Here is a 22,491-nt window from a genome sequence, read left to right as displayed (position 1 = left end):
TACTGTACTGAGTTAAATCTAAGACACCATGCTATTACCAGATACTTCCTGATTTTCCCTTCTATTTCCGATCACAAAAAAGGTGGGGGCAGCTATACACTGTGTTCCAAAATTACTTGATCATGAAGAGCTTGTTTAGTCAATAATTCATTAAGAATGAAGGTGAAGAAATCACAATTAACAAGGAGAAATGTGCCTGACTGGTTTAAAGGTTGGGAAAAACCTGTGCTAGCTTCTCGTCTTGGGAGAAGGCAATGGCACCCCACTCCAGTACTCTTGCCTGGAGAGTCCCATGGACTGAGGAGCCTGGTAGGCTGCAGTCCATGGGGTCGCTAGGAGTCGGACACGACTGAGCAACTTCACTTTCACTTTTCACTTTCATGCATTGGAGAAGGAAATGGCAACCCATTCCAGTGTTCTTGCCTGGAGAATCCCAGGGACGGGGGAGCCTGGTGGGCTGCCATCTCTGGGGTCACAGAGTCGGACACGACTGAAGTGACTTAGCAGCAGCAGCAGCTTCTCATCTTGAACTTATTTTTAATGTAGCTCATGCATCTTTAGTTTACCTACTTTTCTCAGAGGTCTTGGAACTTTCTAAACCAAGCCATAATACCCATGGAATGAGCAGCTGCCTTATAAGGATCATCTGCACAGATTTTTAAGATATATATATATATATATAAATATATAAATATAAATATGTAGATCTTACCACTGTTGCCCAGATTCATATATACACAGATATAGACCTGGGCAACAATGGTATAAAGGGGGGATGTTATAGTAAGATGAAAAATGAATTCCTAATTACTTTTATTTGTTAAATTCCCATATTGGTAACCTATATGTTATCCAGTTTATGCATGATTTTAAAGTAATCAAACCACTGAGTTGTGCAAATATTAATCTATCCTGTTCCTTGCTGAAATAATTTAAACATATCTGTGAAATAAACATTATTGCTAATTAGTAAATACTAATGAAGGTAGAAAAGATTAGCTTTAAGTGATGAAATTTGATATCAAACATGAAAATAAAATCTGAATTAATTATGTGCTATGATCAAGAACAATTGCTGATCTTTAATTTTGTAGATAACAAAATATTTATCACATTCAAAGTAGCTAATATAAGTACTTCTGAACTTATATGGTGAAGTAGTTTTTTTCCCTAACATGGAGTTTGTTACCCTAGACAAGTTCTCTGTTGGTGCCATAAGAATCCATAAGTAAAAAAAAAAAAAAAAAAATGAATATTAAGTATAATTATAACAGTAGAAAAAAGTCATCCCTGACAAGTCCTAGCCTTATTTTAAAGATCAGAGATAAAATCAACCAGTAAAATCTGATCCCCAGAATTTCTGTGACTCTCAAGTGACTTGTTTTCCTTGAGAATTAAATGTTAGAAATATATATGTATATAGTAGTCCAAAATAAAGACCCATAATATCTAAAACTGGCCATAATAACTTCTTTTGGACAGCTTGTACACAGGAAGAATACGTTGCTATATAAAAATGACACCGAAAATGAGGAAATATTGCTGATTTTTATAATCGTTGACAAAGAGTGAAAGTACCATTTTTTGAAACCCGGGTAGAAGACTCATTTTTATCACCTGCCAGAAGAAAAACAGCTTTCATAAAATTGAGCACCTGTCTACAGAATTCTAAATCTGTTTTTACATGGATTTAGAGACCTGAGGTAAACCAGTGGACGGGAAAACTCCCTGGACAGGATCTAGGGGGAATGAACAGAGCCTGGGTCACACACGTCCTCACTGTGCCGCACCTATGTCACCCCAGCTTCCCTCCAGCTCAGTGGTTCTCAAACGTCACCTTGTGCCGGATTCATCGGGAGATGGATCGCACGAACACAGCCTGGTGGCCTTAATCCTAGAGCTTCTGATTCAGTGGCCCTGAGACGCGCATTCAGGACATGCGGCTCCATGTTGTGCTGCTAACTAACATGTCCCCTCGAGGGGAAGCTGATGCCAGGGGACCACACAGCAGAGAACTACTGCTCTGGTTTAAATTCTACAAGAAAGAATATTCATTTTTATGCAAGAGTGCTTCTATATTTAGGCTTCTGTGCCTTGGGAGAACTGAATATATTGAGAAGTCAACTAGACCATTTGTTATAAATTGTGGCCACCTTTTGGAGACCACAACTCTAAAATCCACTTGTGGGCTGGTGGTGGGGTGGTCCTCTCTCACGGAGCTCTGGTCATTTAACTCACAGCTTCTGCGCTGTGCTGTGTTCACCTGCACTGCAAAGATTAATTTCATTCTATTGAACCACTTGTGAATTGGCTTTGCAGCATGTTAAGAAAGTGCCCTTCTGTTGCCCATCCCAGGGAAGCTGGGAGCCAAGAAACCAGGTAGAGACTAATCCTAAAACCACCTGCAGAGGATGTTAAGAGGAGCTTGGGGCTAAATCAGGGCAGGGGCTGTTATTCTCTGCAGTCAGCCTTGCCTGGGTTCAAATCCCCTGGAGACTCCCCAGTTGTCAAAGGATTGTGAAGGGAGGGAGAAAAATAGACACATTTGCACTTTCTACTTTTGCACTGTGGATGATTCACTGACTCGAAAATGAGACTACAGAAACGGCAGACCTGGTGGCAGGAATAACAGGTTCATTCCATTGCCAAGAGCAATTGGGTGGTAAAACAGTAGAAGAATCTGAGGCTCTAGAACTCAAGAACCACAGCTTTTCTGTATTAACTTAAAGGGCAAGGAGGGAGGACGAGAATAATTCTAGATTTTACTTATAATAACTAACCTTTAGTGTGTGCTTCCTGGATGACATTTTATAGAGAAACTGACTAATGTTCTATATTTCTGTCAAGTGTTGCCTTGTACCCCTAGGTGAAGATTTAGTTATGCATTAACTAGATGCCTCAAAGTAACTATTATATTAAAAATCTACCCTCAACTTACACTCTAATTGGAAAATTTTTGGCTGCTACCATTTTAAGGGCAACATTTATCCAAGAAGCTTCATCCTCTGTTCTCCTGCTTCTTTTTGCCCAATATCAAACCCAAAGTCAGTCAGCTCAAAAGAACTATTTCCAAAGAAACACAAAACCATGTGAAGAAAAAAGCATGACGCTAAAAATAAATTTCAAAAGATTCAGTCTCAGATGAAAACTCAATCCTCAAACCACACAAAAGATTATGGAGCCACATTTGCATTTCAAGGTATCTCTTGGACTTGTTTACTTTGTCCATTTTCTTTAAGTTGCTCTTTCGAGAAACATATACATAAACCATCATACTGAGAGTTGTCAATTAGAAGACATAAGAAAGAAAATGAGAGATAAGTCTTAAACATTGTTTAGCCAAACCTTTAGAATACTGGACTGTGAAATGGAAAGAAGGCAACATGTACCCCAAGTCAGTTTGCTTAATAGTGGGCTTTAGCACCGCATGAATACCACAATAGGTGTTTCTTTCAGAATTAAGCAATTCTATAAAAAGAGAACGTTCTTACCCTCATCCTTCCATTCCTTATTGCTGGCCCATCTTCTGCTAATCTCAGCACGTACAAATCCATTTTGTACTCCCTTCCTCCACGAATGCTGAATCCAAATCCTTTGGCTCCTTTCTCCATGTCCACAGTGAAATAATCAAAATCCTTTGGGGTTGGGGAGAAAATGGAATGAACAATTGTTTAATATCAGAGAAGCTTCTGCGGTTAGTCCCTCTGTTCTCCTCTCTCATAGTTACTGTGATCCAACTGACGAGATATCGTGAGGAGTAATCTGACTTCAAGACAAAATTCCAAAGGTTTGAGCAGATCAGAACAGTTTCCTTGGTCATTAAAATAACTGCTGCGTAGCTTGTGGACTTTAGTTCTTATCCATTTATGTGGAAAACATGTAACTACTGCACATAGGCCTTAGTGGTATTATCTCTCTGAATTTTCTCATTCACTGCTGCTGAGCACCATAAATAAATGTACCTGAGTTGTGTGTGTGTGTGTGTGTGAGAAGTACAGGTCTGCTGATTAGAAAAATGAAATGAACACAGTGGGGTCTTTGAGGTACCTGGGGCTGCCTGTAGTCTGACAGAGGGAACTGCCTGGTGTCTGGGGAGTGCTGCCTGTAGTCCAGTAGCGGAGGCTGCCTGTAGTCCAAGGGTGGGGGCTGCGGGTAGTCCCCTCCTGGGGGTTGCCTGTAGTCCAGTGGAGGCTGCCTGTAGTCCGTGAATGGAGGCTGTCGGATGTCTGGTTTCACATCTTGCCTCGCTTTTACTTCTGACCTGTAACTAGATGAAGGAAAATGAAACTTGCTTTGGTATCTCAGGATTCTAAAGAGATTAGAATAATCTTAGGACCTCCAAGAATGTACAAGCCACACCAATTGGTGGTTCTTTTGCATATGCAGGATTACAAGAAGATTAAATAAATGATAAGCATTATTTGAAAATCTTTGACAAATGCCCTATTATATACTTTTCACTTGGCCACTTAAGACATCAAAGTAAAAGTGATGGTCAATCAGAACTTTATGGACCACCTTCTTTGACTTGATAGTTTAAAAGCTGTGCCACTGCAGCTTAACTCACATACTTAACTATACATACCCAAACAGCAGATTGTCTTAATATCAGTAAACTCTTTGAGTCCTTCTCTTTTTCTCTCGCTCTTTCTCACACATACACAGCATTCATTACTTCATGAAAAGACAATTTAAGTGATCTCTAAATACCCTGTGCTGTGTGCTTAGTCTCTTAGTCATGTCTGACTCTTTGTGACCCCATTGTAGACCACCAGGCTCCTCTGTCCACGGGGATTCTCCAGGCAAGAATACTGGAGAGGATGGCCATGCCCTCCTCCAGGGGATCTTCCCAACTTAGGGACTGAACCCAGGTCTCCTGCACTGCAGGTGGATTATTTACCATTTGACACACCAGTGAAGCCCTACAAATATCTAATTAAAGGTTAGTTTAACCTGTTAGCTTGCAGAATTTGAGTATCTTACAGAGGTTAAGGGAGTGAAAGTAAAGTATAATCACTAACTACAAATCAGGCAGAAAGTCACTGTTCAGTTCAGTTCAGTCACTCAGTGATGTCCGACTCTTTGCAAAAGAGGCCAAAACTAGTTTTTAAGTTCTGTTTTGTAGATCCAACTTGCTCTAAAATGAGGAGTTTCCAGGTTCCAAAAGGGCTGAAGCAGTCAATGCCTACCATTCAGTCAGTCAGTCAGTTCAGTCGCTCAGTCGTGTCCGATTCTCTGCGACCCCAGGAATCGCAGCACACCAGGCCTCCCTGTGCATCACCAACTCCCAGAGTTCACTCAAACTCACGTCCATCGAGTCAGTGATGCCATCCAGCCATCTCATCCTCTGTCATCCCCTTCTCCTCCTGCCCCCAATCCCTCCCAGCATCAGAGTCTTTTCCAATGAGTCAACTCTTCGCATGAGGTGGCCAAAGTACTGGAGTTTCAGCTTTAGCATCATTCCTTCCAAAGAAATCCCAGGGCTGATCTCCTTCAGAATGGACTGGTTGGATCTCCTTGCAGTCCAAGGGACTCTCAAGAGTCTTCTCCAACACCACAGTTCAAAAGCATCAATTCTTAGGAGCTCAGTATGGGATCATTAATAAGATAAAGCAAAAAAATTATTACCATGTGTAGAGGCTACTGAACTCTAATGTTCAATGCCAATTGCCAGAACAGTGTTCTACATAATGAGCTACTTAGAGATATAGGTCAATTAAAAAATATATTCTGTATAATAATAAATTTATCTAGAGTTAATATGGAGGATTTGAGAAAATGTTTAGCAACAAGGAAAAACTCAAATGTCTCAGGAAAAGGGGTTCAAAACCAGCAGAATTTTTAAGTCTCACCATCTAAGACTAGATGAGTTCTGGTTTTGTTTGTTTTTTACTGACTTATGGTCTGATGAGTATTAAACATGTTAAAGAATGACTCACCCGAACAACTGCCATTAGTGTAATCTAAGATTTGTTGAGGACACACTGACAGTAAATGGCAATAGATGTGTTTTTATCTGGGGCTTGGACGCTAGTAAAGTAATGCTCAAAATTCTCCAAACCAGGCTTCAGCAATATGTGAACTGAGAACTTCCAGATGTTCAAGCTGGTTTTAGAAAAGGCAGAGGAACCAGAGATCAAATTGCCAACATCCTCTGGATCATCGAAAAAGCAAGAGAGTTCCAGAAAAACATCTATTTCTGCTTTATTGACTATGCCAAAGCCTTTGACTGTGTGGATCACAATAAACTGTGGAAAATTCTGAAAGAGTTGGGAATACCAGACCACCTGACCTGCCTCTTGAGAAATCTGTATGCAGGTCAGGAAGCAACACTTAGAACTGGACATGGAACAACAGACTGGTTCCAAATAGGAAAAGGAGTACGTCAAGGCTGTATACTGTCACCCTGCTTATTTAACTTCTATGCAGAGTACATCATGAGAAACGCTGAGCTGGAAGAAGCACACGCTGGAATCAAGATTGCTGGGAGAAATATCAATAACCTCAGATATGCAGATGACACCACCCTTATGGCAGAAAGTGAAGAGGAACTAAAAAGCCTCTTGATGAAAGTGAAAGTGGAGAGTGAAAAAGTTGGCTTAAAGCTCAACATTCAGAAAACGAAGATTATGGCATCTGGTCCCATCACTTCATGGGAAATAGATGGGGAAACAGTGGAAACAGTGTCAGACTTTATTTTTCTGGGCTCCAAAATCACTACAGATGGTGACTGCAGCCATGAAATTAAAAGATGCTTACTCCTTGGAAGAAAAATTATGACCAACCTAGATAGCATATTGAAAAGCAGAGACATTATTTTGCCAACAAAGGTCCGTCTAGTCAAGGCTATGGTTTTTCCAGTGGTCATGTATGGATACGAGAGTTGGACTGTGAAGAAAGCTGAGCACCTAAGAATTGATGCTTTTGAACTGTGGTGTTGGAGAAGACTCTTGAGTCCCTCGGACTGCAAGGAGATCCAACCAGTCCATTCTGAAGGAGATCAGCCCTGGGATTTCTTTGGAAGGAATGATGCTAAAGCTGAAACTCCAGTACTTTGGCCACCTCATGTGAAGAGTTGACTCATTGGAAAAGACTCTGATGCTGGGAGGGATTGGGGGCAGGAGGAAAAGGGGACAACAGAGGATGAGATGGCTGGATGGCATCACCAACTTGATGGATGTGAGTCTGAGTGAACTCTGGGAGTTGGTGATGGACAGGGAGGCCTGGTGTGCTGCGATTCCTGGGGTCGCAGAGAATCGGACACGACTGAGCGACTGAACTGAACTGAACTGAGGGGGTTAGCGATGCAGTTATTTTAATAAAGGGTTAAGTAGTTCCCATTAGTTGCTTAACTAACAGAAGTGACACTTTCCTTTTGCGAGATGCATAATTCAGGCTCTGCTTTATACTTCAGCAAGCTGTCCACTCACCTACTGAGAGTGTGCATGCTGAGAACATAATTATTTAAAAGACGCTTTGAAAAAGACACTCAACTATGCAAATGCATGAATTAAACAAAAGGAATTAGACGGTGACATTCGTTGGCGGGTGTCGGTTCCTTTCTAGAAATCGTTTGCTTGGTGGTTTAGATGTCACATTGTTTTAAGCTATAGCACAGTCACTTTATTTTCATTATCTCTGTGGTGCTGGTATGAAATATCCATTACGAGCTTCCTTTTCAACCAGATGTGTCATGAAGTACAGCAAAAGAGGGTGAAATGTTAAGAGTCTCCCCAGAGCCTAGAAATAGGGACAGTTAGAACTTGTAACAAGCTGCCATCCAAGCCTGCCTCTCAGCATTCAAATTTCATTTGACAGTGCCATGTGTCAGGATTTTACATTGAACAACACACTGAAGAATTCTCTAATAAGAAAAATACACACATTTTTATGAGTATTGCTAACTTTTAAGTGAAAGACATACTAGTTAGGGCAAAAGTTGTTACTCTGAATTTGTGAAACAGTTTATTTTAAGGAAAATTCAGGATTATTATTATTACTTTTCAAAGTCTCTTAAGAGTTCCCTTACTTCAGTTCAGTTCAGTCACTTAGTCATGTCTGAGTCTTTGCAACACCATGGACTGCAGCACGCCAGGCTTCCCTGTCCATCACCAGCTCCTGGAGCTTACTCAAACTCATGTTCATCGAGTTGGTGATGCCATTCAACCATCTTATCCTCTGTCATCACCTTCTCCTCCTGCCTTCAATCTTTCCCAGCCTCAGGGTCTTTTCCAATGAGTCAGTTTCTTCACATCAGGTGGCTGAAGTATTGGAGTTTCAGCTTTAGCAGCATTCCTTCCAATGAATATTCCGGACTGATTTCCTTTTAGGATTGACTGGTTGGATCTCCTTGCAGTCCAAGGGACTCTCAAGAGTCTTCTCCAACACCATAGTTCAAAAGCATCAGTTCTTCAGAGCTCAGCTTTCTTTATAGTCCAACTCTCACATCCATACATGACCACTGGAAAAACCATAGCTTTGACCAGACGGACCTTCATTGGTAAGTAATGTCTCTGCTTTTTAATTTGCTGTCTAGGCTGGTCATAGCTTTTCTTCCAAGGAGCAAGTGTCTTTTAATTTCATGGCTGCAGTCACCATCTGCAGTGATTTTGGAGCACACACACAAAAAAGTCTGTCACTGTTTCCATTGTTTCCCCATCTATTTGCCATGAAGTGGTGGGACCAGATGCCATGATCTCAGCTTTCTGAATGTTGTGTTTAAGTCAACTTTTTCACTCTCCTCTTTCACTTTCATCAAGAGGTTCTTTAGTTCTTCTTCACTTTCTGCCATAAGGGTGGTGTCATCTGTATATCTGAGGTTATTGATATTTCTCTTACTGATGATAGTTCCCTTACTTGTGAAAGGATAACCTTTGTAGGTTGTATACTAGTGTAACTCTTTGTAGCTAGTAATTACATTATTAAAGAGACTTTAGAGTTGATAAAACCAGATTGCTAATGGTAAATTCTAGGAGAAGTTTATGGTATAAGTTCCAGAATCAAAAAATGCTGCTCTTGTAGCAGGGGATATTATGGTGGGATTTTGCCTCATGTGGGCCTTTCAAGAATTGCTTCCAGCCTTCAGCATCGAGTTTACAAAGTCTCTGAAAGAAGTCAATTTCTAATGCTTTCCACTGACCTTGATATTTAAGACATGTAAATAATGATTGCTTTTGCTGGGAAGGTGAACTCTGCTATTTATACTTAGTTTTTGAATATATTACACAAGGGCTCTTTGTTGTTTGCAAAAAATGCTTCTCCTTGAACAATGTTTTGCTTATGTTCATATCAAAATTATTTTGTTTCCTGAGCACACACCAAAAGATGTTAAGAGAGAAGTGAATAGAGGTGTGCAGCATGTCAGGAGAAAGCCAATTCAAGAGTAAATAAGATAGGGTAAAATATTCACTTCTTCTAACTCATATAAGAAAATTTGCAAGCAGATTGTCCTTTTATTTTATCTCACTTTAACATGGAAACTGGCTCAATTTGACATGTAGGTGGGCACTTGTACAAACGAACTAATAGGAAATTCATACTGTGCTTGGCATACAAGTTGCCTTGCAGACATCTGTAGCCTGATCTAGAAAAAGGCAGAGTTTCTCTCTGACACCATGAACATCTTGAAAGGAAGCTAGAAGAATGGTTCTAGAAAAACGGTTCTGTAAGATTTTAGAATTATTTCATTCATTTGGAAAAAAATCTGCCTACTAGCAATCAAAAAGTTAAGCCAGGAAACGTGAGTCTCAGGAAAAGGGCCCTAGAATTGGAATGGGCACATTCGAGACATTTACTATTACTGAAGCAAAAACAGCTAAGAATCCTGGGTATATCTGTTAGTAATCTATAAAACAAATTGGATCAATCTGTTAATTCCAGAGTTAGGAAATATTTTATCCTGAAGTCAGACAAAAAACAAACAGACAAAACATCCAAAGGCCACTGTTTCTGTCACAGGGGCTGAGTCCCTGTTGAAACTAGTAGCTGATGGGAACAGGATAGCAGCTTCTCCCCAGTGCCATTCTCCCCGCTGAACTATTACACTCCAGCAATGAGATTACCCACCCCAGGCCAGAAGCAAGAGCCTGATTCCAGCAAGTCTAATCCACAAAGGGAAGATGGAATTGTGTCTGGGAAGCTAATTGACAGAGGCAGAGCCAAGAAGCAGCGGCGTCTGAAGCTGGCTCAGGAACTGCAGGAGCACTTGGATCCCTCCTCCCAAGTCTAAAATGAATCCTGGGGAAAGTCAGTGTGATCTGTCCAAAGCATGCACGGTGAAAGCAAGCACATCGGGGATTTATTACTGAGGCACCCAGGACACACTCCTTTTAATGGACTCTCGGATTCTTGCCTCTGTATCATTTACTTTTTGGGGCTTAGTCTTTGTTCTTCTCTGGACTATATTAAAACCATAAACAGCAGAGGACAACAGACATTTACTTCTCTAAGAAAGGAAATGGGAGAAATCAGAATAGGACTGGGCTTCATGGAAAGAACACTTGTGGCACAAGGAAAATATTTGCTTTGCAACATTCTGAGTGATAAACCTAGAGAGTTCTGGGGCTCAAAAACTGGGTCTCACTTCATCTTCACTAACAGGGGAGGCAGGAGATGGGTAGCAGATGTTCAGAAAACATTAGAATCACGAAAAGGACCAGTGAGGGTTTTGTTTTCAGAGATATTCCTATGGGTTGTTCTATTTTTCTCCTTTGAAAGGGTGAAAACAACATGGGAGCCTGTCCTCATCTCTGTCTTTAATGGCTCCACCTAATTCAGGCTCCCTGTTACACACAAGTCTCAATAGGAAGACGGCATTGATTTTCTATGGCATCCTTTTATTCTGGAAGTTCACAGCACCTGATCACATTTGTTCATGATGTGAGACGGAAGGATCTCATTAGACTGTGGGTAGGTGGACATAAGGTAAAATGCAGTGAAAAGACTAACTTATATTCATGCTCACAAATTCTTCAGCATTTCCTCCTCCATGCCACCGTTATTCTCTGGGCCATCAGTGACTTGGTGGACTTGGCGGCCACATCTAACCATATTCATCTTGATCAGCCTCCAGTCTGCTCTCTAAGGGGCCAACTGAGAGATAGTCTTGCAAAGCTAATCCAAGGATGTCAGTCCTAAGCTTAAAACCCTGCAAAAACTTCTTCGCTACACTTAAGATAAAGATCAGAATCTATAACATGTCTACAGGACCCTTTAGGGTGGGTCCCCCCAACCTATGTTCCCGCTTCCTCACCCCCTACACTGGCCTTATTTCCTCTCTCATGCTTGCATGCTCCCTCTTGCCAAAGGGCCTTACTGTATGCTACTGAATACTGTCTATCTTACTCTCTTTAATGTGTTCTTCAGCTAGTTAACCCCTTACTTATCTGCAACCATGCACTGTTTACTCAGGAAAGCTTCTCTTATTGTGAAGGACAAACATCTACATTTGCTAACGAAACTATGTTTATAACATATACACAATCTTTAAATCACACAAAGGCGCACGTGGTAATTTTTACTTTTTGAAAATCTCTCTCCTGCCTGCGTTCTGTCCTGTCCCAAACTCTCTCCTTATACTTCCCTCACTATTCAGAATTAGAAAAAACAGAGGAAACTTTACCTATTTTCATGTCCTTGAGGCTGAAGAGGCTGAGGCGGAGCTGGCTGGGCGATGGGACTGTTGGGGGTGGCCGGGCTGGGCTGGGCCAGAGGACTCTGCTGGGCCAGGGGGCTGTGCTGCTGGGCCAGGGGGCTCTGCTTCTCTGAGCTGGGTGCTGAAGCGGGGCTGTTGAGTTCTGCAGTGGGAAACCAAAGAGGCAAATGAAGTCAGGTTGGCATGTGATAAAGGGCAAGAGGTGGCCAGAGATGGTTCCTCTGCCTGCTCACATGACTCAAGGCTGTGGTTCTTCTAGTTTCTGTTAGGCTTTAAGATAACAGCTTAAACTTAGCAAGTTCTAATACCCTCCTATAATTAGTATTCTTTCATAAATGATAAGGCTGCTGAACAAGGTTATGAACAAGAATCTCTCATCTTTTGTCAGAAGAAAAGATTACAATAAAAAGTATTAAAACTACGAAAAATAATTCAAAGGACTCTAAAACATATTCTACTTGTTCTATCATTACTTGCTGAAGCAAAGCGTTTTAGCCATTACATTTTGGTTGTAATGAGAAGTCCTACCAGTATCCTAATCCCTAAGGAATTAACCACAAGAAAACAAAACGCTTTTCACAATCCGTTTTTCAGTTCCTTGTTAGTCTTATTTCCTAATAACCCTCTCTGTACTCCATGGTTCTCCAGAAAGAGCATTTGACACAGGAAAGTTAATAAGTTGTTCTTTGTTAAAACTGCTTCTTGGTCTTTCTTGTTATAGCATCAAATTTTTATCTGAAAGTATCTCTCTATGTTGGACTAAGAGCAGGAGAGACATATTTCATACAGGAAAAGGGAAAACCAAATCAGGTTTTTGCAACCAATTTTGCTTGAAGTTAACTTCTACTGAATATTTTATACATAATGTTGTCTGCATATAACAGGTTAAAATGGTTATTTTTTTCCCTGGGTGATAAAAAAGTGATATATTAGTGTTCCTTTATAAACCACTTTCCTTTTTCTTTGCTCCCACCCTACATTTAAAAATTTGTTTTCCACCTGTATCAGCCTTGGCACCGTGGATACTTGGAGCCAGATGATTCCAGGCTGTGGTGGGCTGTCGTGTGCTCTGTAGGATGAGTACGGAGAAGCATTCTTGTCCTTTCCCCACTGGAGAGCAGTAGCATCCCCACCCCAGACATGACAACCAATAAGGTCTCCAGGCATCTCCAAATGCCCCCTGGTGGGACGAGATCATCTCTGCTGAGGACAGCTGTTTCATTATTTAAAGTCAGGTGGCTACTTGATGCCTGCTTGTTAGATAGTCCCAGATGAAATCAGGAGACGGAGGAAACCAGAGGGGTCCAAGGCGACTGAGCGCATCCCTCTCCATGTGGGACACTGTGGTCCAATCACCAGTGAGCTCCGAAGACTGAATCCTCAAGTATCAGTACTGAGTCAGCAGCCTCAAACTAGTCATGAACCCACTGTGTCTGGAAATAGTGAACTGATGGTGAATTGATGCTCAGAATTTCGTTGCTCTTTACGGCATGGCTGTAGGTTGTGATGCTTATGACTCCTCAAGCCTCAGGGGGGAGTCCTTGTACAGAGAAATTTAAAAGGCTAGGTGGGAATTTAAAATTCTTATCAGATGCAACATTTTCTAAATGAGCTCTCTTTATACCACAAAACTTCCTCAAGCTTTTCAAAATCAATCTGACTTTGAAGAATCCTCCAGAGCTTAAGTGTTAACATGGATATATATATATATATTTTTTTTCCTGCAGATTTGTAACTCTATCATCTCTGTTGAATGGGTTCTGGCTTAATATAACCATAAAAACAGTACTCCAGGGACCAAAGGGAATTGAGTGAATAACCCGGTGCCTTGGGATTCACACTAGTTATCTGTAACACCATAAAGCTTATCTTGGAATCAAGTAATGAGTAAATAGGTTATGGGTTGCCTCAGAGTGTTACTTTTTCAATATTGGATAGCAACTTTGGACATTCTGATACCCCTGACTGCAGCCAGGTGAGCTCCGGGACCCCGGCTCAGGCACTCACCCTCCTGAGGGATGATGCGAAGGGTGACGCTAAGACCCGCATCCTTGATGAGCTTCACGATGTCTGCATGAGGCATGTTGATGATAGACTGGCCGTTCACCGCTAAGATCCGGTCTCCCACTTTTAGCTTTGCACAGCGATCTGCGGGACTCCCATCAATGATGCGTCCAATTTTATGTGGCACAGCTACAAAAACATCCCAAACAGAAACAGGTATCAGGGCCATTACCAGTACAAGTTCTACCTTTGAGTGCCTGCAGCATAGGAAACAACGGGACATCAGAATTCTGCCTTTTGTCAGTCTCTCGAGACTACAGTCTTTTCTATCAAATGCATCCCTGTGCATATAGCTGAGACCATGAGGTAGCTAAGAGTCGGAAACGACTGAGCAACTTCCCTTTCACTTTTCACTTTCAAGCATTGGAGAAGGAAATGGCAACCCACTCCAGTGTTCTTGCCTGGAGAGTCCCAGGGACAGGGGAGCCTGGTGGGCTTCCGTCTATGGGGTCGCACAGAGTCAGACACGACTGAAGTGACTTAGCACTTAGCAGAGTTTCTACAGTCAAGGCTAAATTCAGTGACGGGCCAATTCCAAACACATGCACCAGAGGTTCTCAAACTTTGAGGCAAATTATAATCACCCTAGGATTAAAAATAAAGCTCTTTGAGTCTCATCCTAGACCTTGTGAATCAGAATGTTTAGGAAGAAGGGGAGGATAATGGATTTTTAAGAAGCTCCTCAAGAAATTCCAATACGTACAAAAAATTTAGAACCAAGGATGTAGAATACAGTACCCAAAGAGCTCATACTCTAGAGACAAAAATACAGTTTAGAAAAACATAATAAACCTGGGAACATATATCTCAGTTCAGTTCAGTTGCTCAGTCATGTCTGACTCCTTGTGACCCCATGAATCGCAGCATGCCAGGCCTCCCTGTCCATCACCAACTCCCGGAGTTCACTCAAACTCATGTCCATTGAGTCGGTGATGCCATCCAGCCATCTTATCCTCTGTTGTCCCCTTCTCCTCCTGCCCCCAATCCCTCCCAGCATCAGAGTCTTTTCCAATGAATCAACTCTTCACATCAGGTGGCCAAAGTATTGGAGTTTCAGCTTCAGCATCAGTCCTTCCAATGAACACCCAGGACTGATCTTTAGGATGGACTGGTTGGATCTCCTTGAATTTGGAAAACTCAGCAGCGGCCATAGGACTGGAAAAGGTCAGTTTTCATTCCAATCCCAAAGAAAGGCAATGCCAAAGAATGCTCAAACTACCGCACAATTGCACTCATCTCATATGCTAGTAAAGTAATGCTCAAAATTCTCCAAACCAGGCTTCAGCAATACGTGAACTGTGAACTTCCAGATGTTCAAGCTGGTTTTTGAAAAGGCAGAGGAACCAGAGATCAAATTGCCAATATCCACAGGATCATGGAAAAAGCAAGAGAGTTCCAGAAAAACATCTATTTCTGCTTTATTGACTATGCCAAAGCCTTTGACTGTGTGGATCACAAGAAACTGTGGAAAATTTTGAAAGAGATGGGAATACCAGACCACCTGATCTGCCTCTTGAGAAACCTGTATGCAGGTCAGGAAGCAACAGTTAGAACTGGACATGGAATAGACTGGTTCCAAATAGGAAAAGGAGTACGTGAAGGCTGTATATTGTCACCCTGCTTATTTAACTTCTATGCAGAGAACTTATATCTACCCTCTTCTATTTTACTAAGAGGAGAACACAGGAAAGGGAAGAAATACTTATATGGGAATTATCCAGCTGATGAAGAAGTTATGACCAACTTCCTACCCAACTATTAAGGTTAAAGGCTGATGCAGCTTTCAACTATTACTTATTCTTTCTGATTCAGTGCAAGTGGTGCTAAAATCTTGTTAATATCTGGTATATAATGTAGTTCATCAAATTTAAAATTCCAGTAAGATACACCTGTCTTTTATGAACCACAGAAAAATAGAAAAAAAAAAAACCCTCTAGCATTGAAACGGTAACTCCATTTGACATAGCATGTTCTCTAATTTTTGAAATGTTAAAATATGAAAAATGTGTATTACAATTAATGGAATATGGTATATGTCTCTTTAAAACAATGACAATTTATTTTGTCATCATTTATTTATATGCATGGGGAGAGCCAGGTTTGTGGGGATATAGATTTTCTAACAGGTTGACTTGTGTTCAATGTCAATGTCTGAGTTCCTAGAGGTTAACTATTTTTGGGGTCAGATATCAGTAGTGCATGATGTCTTTATGCATGCCCTCAAGATGCTGACCATATAGAAACCTGTTTCTTTTCCTTTTCCCCTTCAAGACAGGAGCCCAGCAGGGAAACTGCCTGTCAAGGACTTGTTGCACTCCCTGTGGAAATCAGGAATTGATTTCATCTGCATAAAGAGGCAAAGACACACTTCACCATTCATTATGCCCCAGGGATATCTGTTCCTTAAACTCTCAATCTTGTGTCTGAGATACAGCGAAAGGCAGAACATCAACTAATGACCATGGTAAGGAAGGACAATCAGAGTTAATGGACCAGTACCTTGATCATATTTCTGTTGTGAAAGGTTATAGGTAGCATATGAAAATATTGGCCGAGCCTGTGTCTCTGAAGTGAAACTCATCATGTTGGAAGCTCAAACACATTTTTATTTACCATAAGCATGGATGGCTTTAATTAAGAACAACTTACTTACAGCATACTGATGATCATCTGAGAATCTTAGGACAATATAGTGCTCAAGCAGAAATGTAATAAAAACTCATTCATTTACTAATTGTGTAGCATGATATGGGTATTGCCAGGTGTCTGGCCTTCAATCATAAATAGAGTGAACTTTCATTCCTGTTTTTGCATCCTTTCATGGTCAAGAGTATCCTGGATCAGTCAATAAATGATAAGATCTCCCTGGTCAAACTATGTAATATTGTTATCTGTCCTGACCTTTAAACAACTATCTGACCTCTCTGACTTTCTGTATTTCAAAAGTAAAATTAGGATAATAATATAGTTGAACTCACAGGATGGTTCTTAGAATTAAATGAGTTATCATACATAAAAAGACTAAAACAGTCCTTGGCATTAAGAATTGCTCTGTAAGTATTAACTCTTCATTCATTCTTTCTATTACTGTTATTTTAAAGTGACATCACTATTGTTATGTATGTGCTTGGGTATTGGCACCAGCTGAAATTCTGTCTGCATGGGGCAAACCTGTAACACAGCTAAAACAGAAGGAATACTGCTTATTACAGAGCAGTATCAGGGGAAAACAGCTTCATTTGGGAAAGAGAGGTATGTTTCATGGAAAATAGAGACACCAGCTGAGGTCAAGAGTCCTGTTCCCTTTTCCGAGGTTTCACAAAAAAGGTGTTGCAACAATCTCTATAGGAAAACACTAACTTACAAGTGAGAGTTAATTATCCAAAGGAAAATGAGCATAATATAGATCTCTTCTGTATATGATGCATTATCCGCACTGAACCACTCACACACACATACACACACTTACAACTACGTTAAAATAAATATAACTTCATCTTCAATAAATTATGAGCTACCTGACAGTGTTACCATTGCATGTTTACAGCGTAGGAAACTGAGCATTAAACAGTCTGCGGTCTGCCCAAAGTCACATAGGCTAACCGGGGTTTAGAATTCCAGACTGTCAGATGCCACAGCCTGGGTCCTTAACACAGCCCAACACTGCCTCTCTCACCTTCACCAACTCCTCCCGCCACTCGAGTGCCCCCTGAGCGCCTGGTGCTTTCATTTGGCAAGGGCAGGCTGCCCTAAGGATAGAGTCGTAAATGTTTCACCACTGGCCCTGATCCAGAGGAGGGTGAAAGGCAGGAGGTTTGCTTGAAGCGGTTTCTTTGCGGCAGCTCTTTTGAAAGGCAAGGAAGGAGGAGAAAGGAAGGGGAGAAGAGGGCACCAGGGAGAGGAGAAAACAGGAAAACTGGACAGCTCTTCAGATCCCATTTAGCAAGGACTTCACATTGCAGTGTCATTCCTTTGAGGCAATTTCTCTGGGTATTAGAAACAGTCACATTTGAAATGAAATTAAAAAATACATTTCAAAACACATACAAATGATATTTAGGTGATTCGCTGTTTTGAATTATTCATGCCTCTGCTCCCCACCATTACTGTGCATCATTTAGAATTTACTGGGCATAAAACTCCAAATGTTTCAAAACAAGATTTCACATACACACACACAGGCACACTATGCTACTATTTATTAATTTCCAGGCACTGTATTAGGCACTTATTTTAACTCTTTACAGCTTCAATGTGAAACAGCTGTAAAATTTTAATAATCATGCTTATTTAACTGTTGAGAAAACAACAATAAAAAATGTCAAAGCCTATGACTTGGAAACTTGGGGTTACTCCCTTTTTGAAATATGTGACAAAGTGAAAGTGAAAGTTGCTCAGTCATGTCCGACTTTTGCAACCCCATGGACTATACAGTCCATGGAATTCTCCAGGCCAGAATACTGGAGTAGGTAGCCTTTCCCTTCTCCAGGGAATCTTCCCAACCCAGGGATCGAATCCAGGTCTCCTGCCTTGTGGGTGGATTCTTTATTAGCTGAGCCACAAGGGGCTGAAAGCAATTTGAATTATGAGAAGTGAAGGACTGCCTGGTGAAACTTAGCTTAGGAAACCATGCTTGAGATTTTAAGATGAAAGTTTCATTCTAAATATGTGTATGGTGATAATTCTTTTAAGCTCATTTTCATTTTATTAGGGCAGGTAGCATAAAAACTAAAAACCAAGATAAAAGAATGAAAACTAAATTCTACGACAATGTCCTGGAATGATGGAGTGGCTTACATAATATCTGAATGAGTATACAATGCAGAAATGGATGCCCCATCACTGAAGTGCCTGGAATGGCTTTATTCAAATAGTGTGCTATTGGCATTTACTGTCATAAAACCAGTATCTGAAACTCTTGGCAGGTGCAGATAGCCTCACTTCCCTTTACCGGCATTTCCACTCCATACATAAGGACATCAACCGCTCCTGTACAACAAGGGGTATGCTCAGAGGAGGCTCCCTCTGGAAACAAGATGCAGCTCCACTCACTCAGTTATGAGCTCTACAGAGCTTGTGACCTAAGTACTTTCTGTGCATAGTTAACGAGATTACAGAGCATGGAAGAGGCCCTGACCTTGATTTCTATTATTGGGATGAATGGTAGTCATTAATTCTCTGAGAATTGATGATTAAGGTAACTGCTGGAGTGCAGTCCATTTAGATGGCATGCCTTGCAGACATCATCTGTCAGGCAGCAACATAAATCAAGTCTTTGGATCAGGCCTCTTGACACAGTGTTCTTAAGATACACAGATATTTGGGAAAAGCTGCAATATGTCATGAGGCTTTGGGCATACTGACATTGGAAGGGAGACAACGTATTACTAGTTGGAAATTTTCCTTTAATTGCAAATCACATAAATTATGGAAAAATGAAACCCATCTTTTTCTTTTTTATTCGTTTTTGGGTAAAACACTACTGTGCACTTACACTGCAATATGTTTCATATTTTCCTGTAGATGAATTGACTCTTTTGGCAATGCTCAACACTGCGAACTTGTTTTAGTAAGAATATTCAGACATAATCAGTTGGACCAGATGGTCTCTAAGTTAGCTCTAAAGGTCTGGATTCTTTGGTGTCTAGCCGTAACCACTACAGGAAGCCACGATCCTCCCTTCTGGCTATGGGTTTCTCTTCTGGGACTTACTACGGTCTATCCAGACACCTTCAGTCACTGGACAACCAATGAGCTTCCCATCAGAAGGTGGGAGGACTTTTCTCGCTCTGGTGGTGTATATTTTTGGAATCTTTTGGTGATGGATTAGTCATGGAATTTTTAGCTATATCATCCTACAGAAGGGAGAAGTGGATCTTCCTTCCACCTGTTCCCCCAATATTTCCTTGTTTTATATGTATCTCATTCCAGAAAAGGAAGAGCCTGTGACTCATGTTTACATTTAATTATTTCCTTATTAACAGACCCCACGAGGTAGAGTTGTATATTGAGGAAAGCATTAGACAGGGAAAGTGAATTCTGCATCATTCATGTCAAACTTACAAGGGAGAAGTGTCTGAAATGAAAGTGACAAAAATAAATATTTCAAAGGCAATCAACAGTATCAATTCTCATTAGCTCACAATTCCACTAATTTGTGAAGGTTAAGCAACATATCATTAGCTTAAAGAGGCAACAGAAGTTAGTCTGGGTTTAGAATCTATGACCTGACATGAAAAGAATTTTTTTTTAACTAGATGATTCCAGTTGGTTTTCTTAAAATCACCTGTGAAAATTATGTATTGCCTAGTTTTAAGATTGTGGGTCAGGGTAGGAAAATCAGTAATTCTATCAATAACACATTCCTGCACAGTGTCTTCTGAGTAACCGGCAAAATGCTATGTACAGTGGGGAAGGCAATAATAAAATAAATGCATGGCATTTGCCCTCAAGAATCTCCCAGCCCAGTTGCATAGACCAGGGATAATCATATCAAATATTTAAAACAAAACACAAGTGGAAAATCTGTGGTGCAAGTAACATACAAGAGTAGAAAGGTGGGATGGATTATTGAGTCCAGGTGTGGACTTACAGAGTGATAAGGAAAAGGAAGCCACTCTAGGGAAGCGAGAGCACATGGCCCCTAGGCTAAGTGGCAGCTCCCTTAGTGAAAAACTCATGATAGTAAAGGGGGTGCCATCATATCCATGAAGGGAGATGCACAAAGAGGATGCTTTGTGGATGGGGTCCCTCCAACCATCATTATGCCTCCATGCTTCCCCGAGAGCCCAAATATGATGCCTTTGCCCAGCTTCTACAGATATACAGAACAACAGAAGGGTAATTGGCACAGGATATTTCTAATATATGATGATGGATTCTGATTTTTTTGGGGGGGTGGGGGGTGCTTTGGAAACCTAAGCCTAGTGCTAATCTTGCTCATTTTCCACCTCTTTCCTTCCTAGAAGTCCCGAATGAGAATGTTCTATGGTGACAAGCCCATTCAGCTAGATTCTCTCCCTTCCTGCAGTGTGACACAACGTCCTTCGAAAGAGATTTTCTAAGTTGTTAGGGGGTGAAGATATGGGGAAAACATGTGTTTGGCATTTTTTTTTAATTGTGGTAAAATTAAGAAAAAAAACAGACTGCATGACTTGTTTTCCTCTAGAAGTCTGTAAAATTCAGATTTCCAAAAATGAAAACGTCTTCTCTGAATTTCATAGCCAAATAACTTGCAATCCAAAACCGAGCAGCTGGTGTTTTAAGGACTGCAGATTCCAAAAGTGCACTTTCCCCTCTCCAGCTCCCATGAGTCATTCTCTTGTGGTTGAACAGTTTAGTTACCCTGCAGTTGGTAACAAGCAAGATACTCAGATGAGAGAATGGAAAGAGGGCCCCACCACTGGCATTTTGGGAAGCCCACTGAACTCTTGTTTCAAGGGGCAGAAAGACCACCTAAAAAGTTAACCACACGGTTGAAGAGGAGTAGACACTCATCAACCATACCTTACATTTATGCTATTATTTTCCTGACAGTGAACTGGTAATCAAAAGAAAACTCATTGCATTGGGAAATGTAATTAGCTATTACTTGACCATTCCATCCTGGAACACGAAGTTGAGTTAGCAACCTCATCTTGGTTGGAAAGATTTGGTGAACTTGTAGGCATAGGCCCAGTTTCATGAATGTGTGACCTATGCACGATTTCTACACTCAAAACGGTCTTGTGTTTGGTTCAGTGGTGTACTTTCAACATCCTCATCTTCTTAATAATTTCTAAATAAGGACATCACGTTTTCATTTTCCACTGAAAATGAACATGGGTGCTGCAAATTATGTAACTGATCAAATCCGCTATGAATATACAATGGAGGTGACAAATAGATTCAGTGGATTAGATCTAGTAAACAGAGTACCTGAAGAACTACGGGCAGAGGTCTGTAATATTGTTCAGGAGGCAGCAAACAAAACCATCCCCAAGGAAAAGAAATGCAAGAAGGCAAAATGGTTGTCTGAGGAGGCTTTACAAATAGCCGAGGAAAGAAGAAAAGCAAAAAGCAAGGGAGAAAGGGAAAGGTATACCAAACGAAATCCACAGTTCCAGACAATAGCAAAGAGGCCTTCTTCAATGAACAAAGAAATAGAGGAAAACAACAGGAAGGGTAACTAGAGATCTCTTCAAGAAATCTCTAGACTTCTTGAAGATCTCTTCAAGAAAACTGGAGTTATCAAAGGAACATTTCATTCAAAGATGGGCACAGTAAAAGACAGAAACAGTAAAGACCTAATAGAAGCTGACGAGATCAAGAAGAGATGGAAAAAACACACAGAAGAACTGTACAAAAAAGATCTTCTTAATGACCTTGATAACCACGATGGTGCAGTCTCTCACTCAGAGCCAGACATTTTGGAGTGTGAAGTCAACTGAACCTTAGAAAGCTCTATTGCCAATAAAATACTAGTGAAGGTGATGGAATTCCAGCAGTTATTTAAAATCCTAAAAGATGTTGTTATTAAAGTGTTGCACTCAATATCTCAGCAAATTTGGAAAACCCAGCAGTGGCCACAGACTGGAAAAGGTCAATCCTCATCCTAATTCCCAAGAAGCGTAGTACTAAAGAATGTTCAGAGCACTGGACGATCGCACTCATCTTCATCTCATGCTAGTAAGGTTATACACAAAATCCTCCAAGCTAGGCTTCAGCATTTTGTGAACCAAGAACTTCCAGATGTTCAAGCTGGGTGTAGAAAAGGCAGAGGAACCAGAGATCAA

General features: G+C 40.9%; 1 protein-coding gene across 14 annotated transcripts in view; it reads right to left on the bottom strand.

The window, feature by feature from the left end:
- The window catches only part of MAGI2 (membrane associated guanylate kinase, WW and PDZ domain containing 2), a 1,471,158-nt gene that overhangs the window by 132,531 nt on the left and 1,316,136 nt on the right, over nucleotides 1-22,491 (bottom strand). For all 14 annotated transcript variants that reach the window (XM_061413833.1, XM_061413837.1, XM_061413836.1 and 11 more), the window contains 4 exons: nucleotides 13,661-13,846; nucleotides 11,621-11,795; nucleotides 4,048-4,267; nucleotides 3,492-3,635 (listed from right to left, as the gene is read on the bottom strand). In XM_061413833.1, coding sequence (XP_061269817.1) covers nucleotides 3,492-3,635; nucleotides 4,048-4,267; nucleotides 11,621-11,795; nucleotides 13,661-13,846 — 725 coding nt within the window. The remainder of the gene's footprint in view (nucleotides 1-3,491; nucleotides 3,636-4,047; nucleotides 4,268-11,620; nucleotides 11,796-13,660; nucleotides 13,847-22,491) is intronic.

This window comes from Bos javanicus, chromosome 4 (genome assembly GCF_032452875.1).
Source record: "Bos javanicus breed banteng chromosome 4, ARS-OSU_banteng_1.0, whole genome shotgun sequence".
Lineage (NCBI taxonomy): Eukaryota > Metazoa > Chordata > Mammalia > Artiodactyla > Bovidae > Bos > Bos javanicus.
The sequence above is the reverse complement of the archived record's forward strand: the minus strand, read 5'-3'. Positions and strand labels throughout refer to the sequence as shown.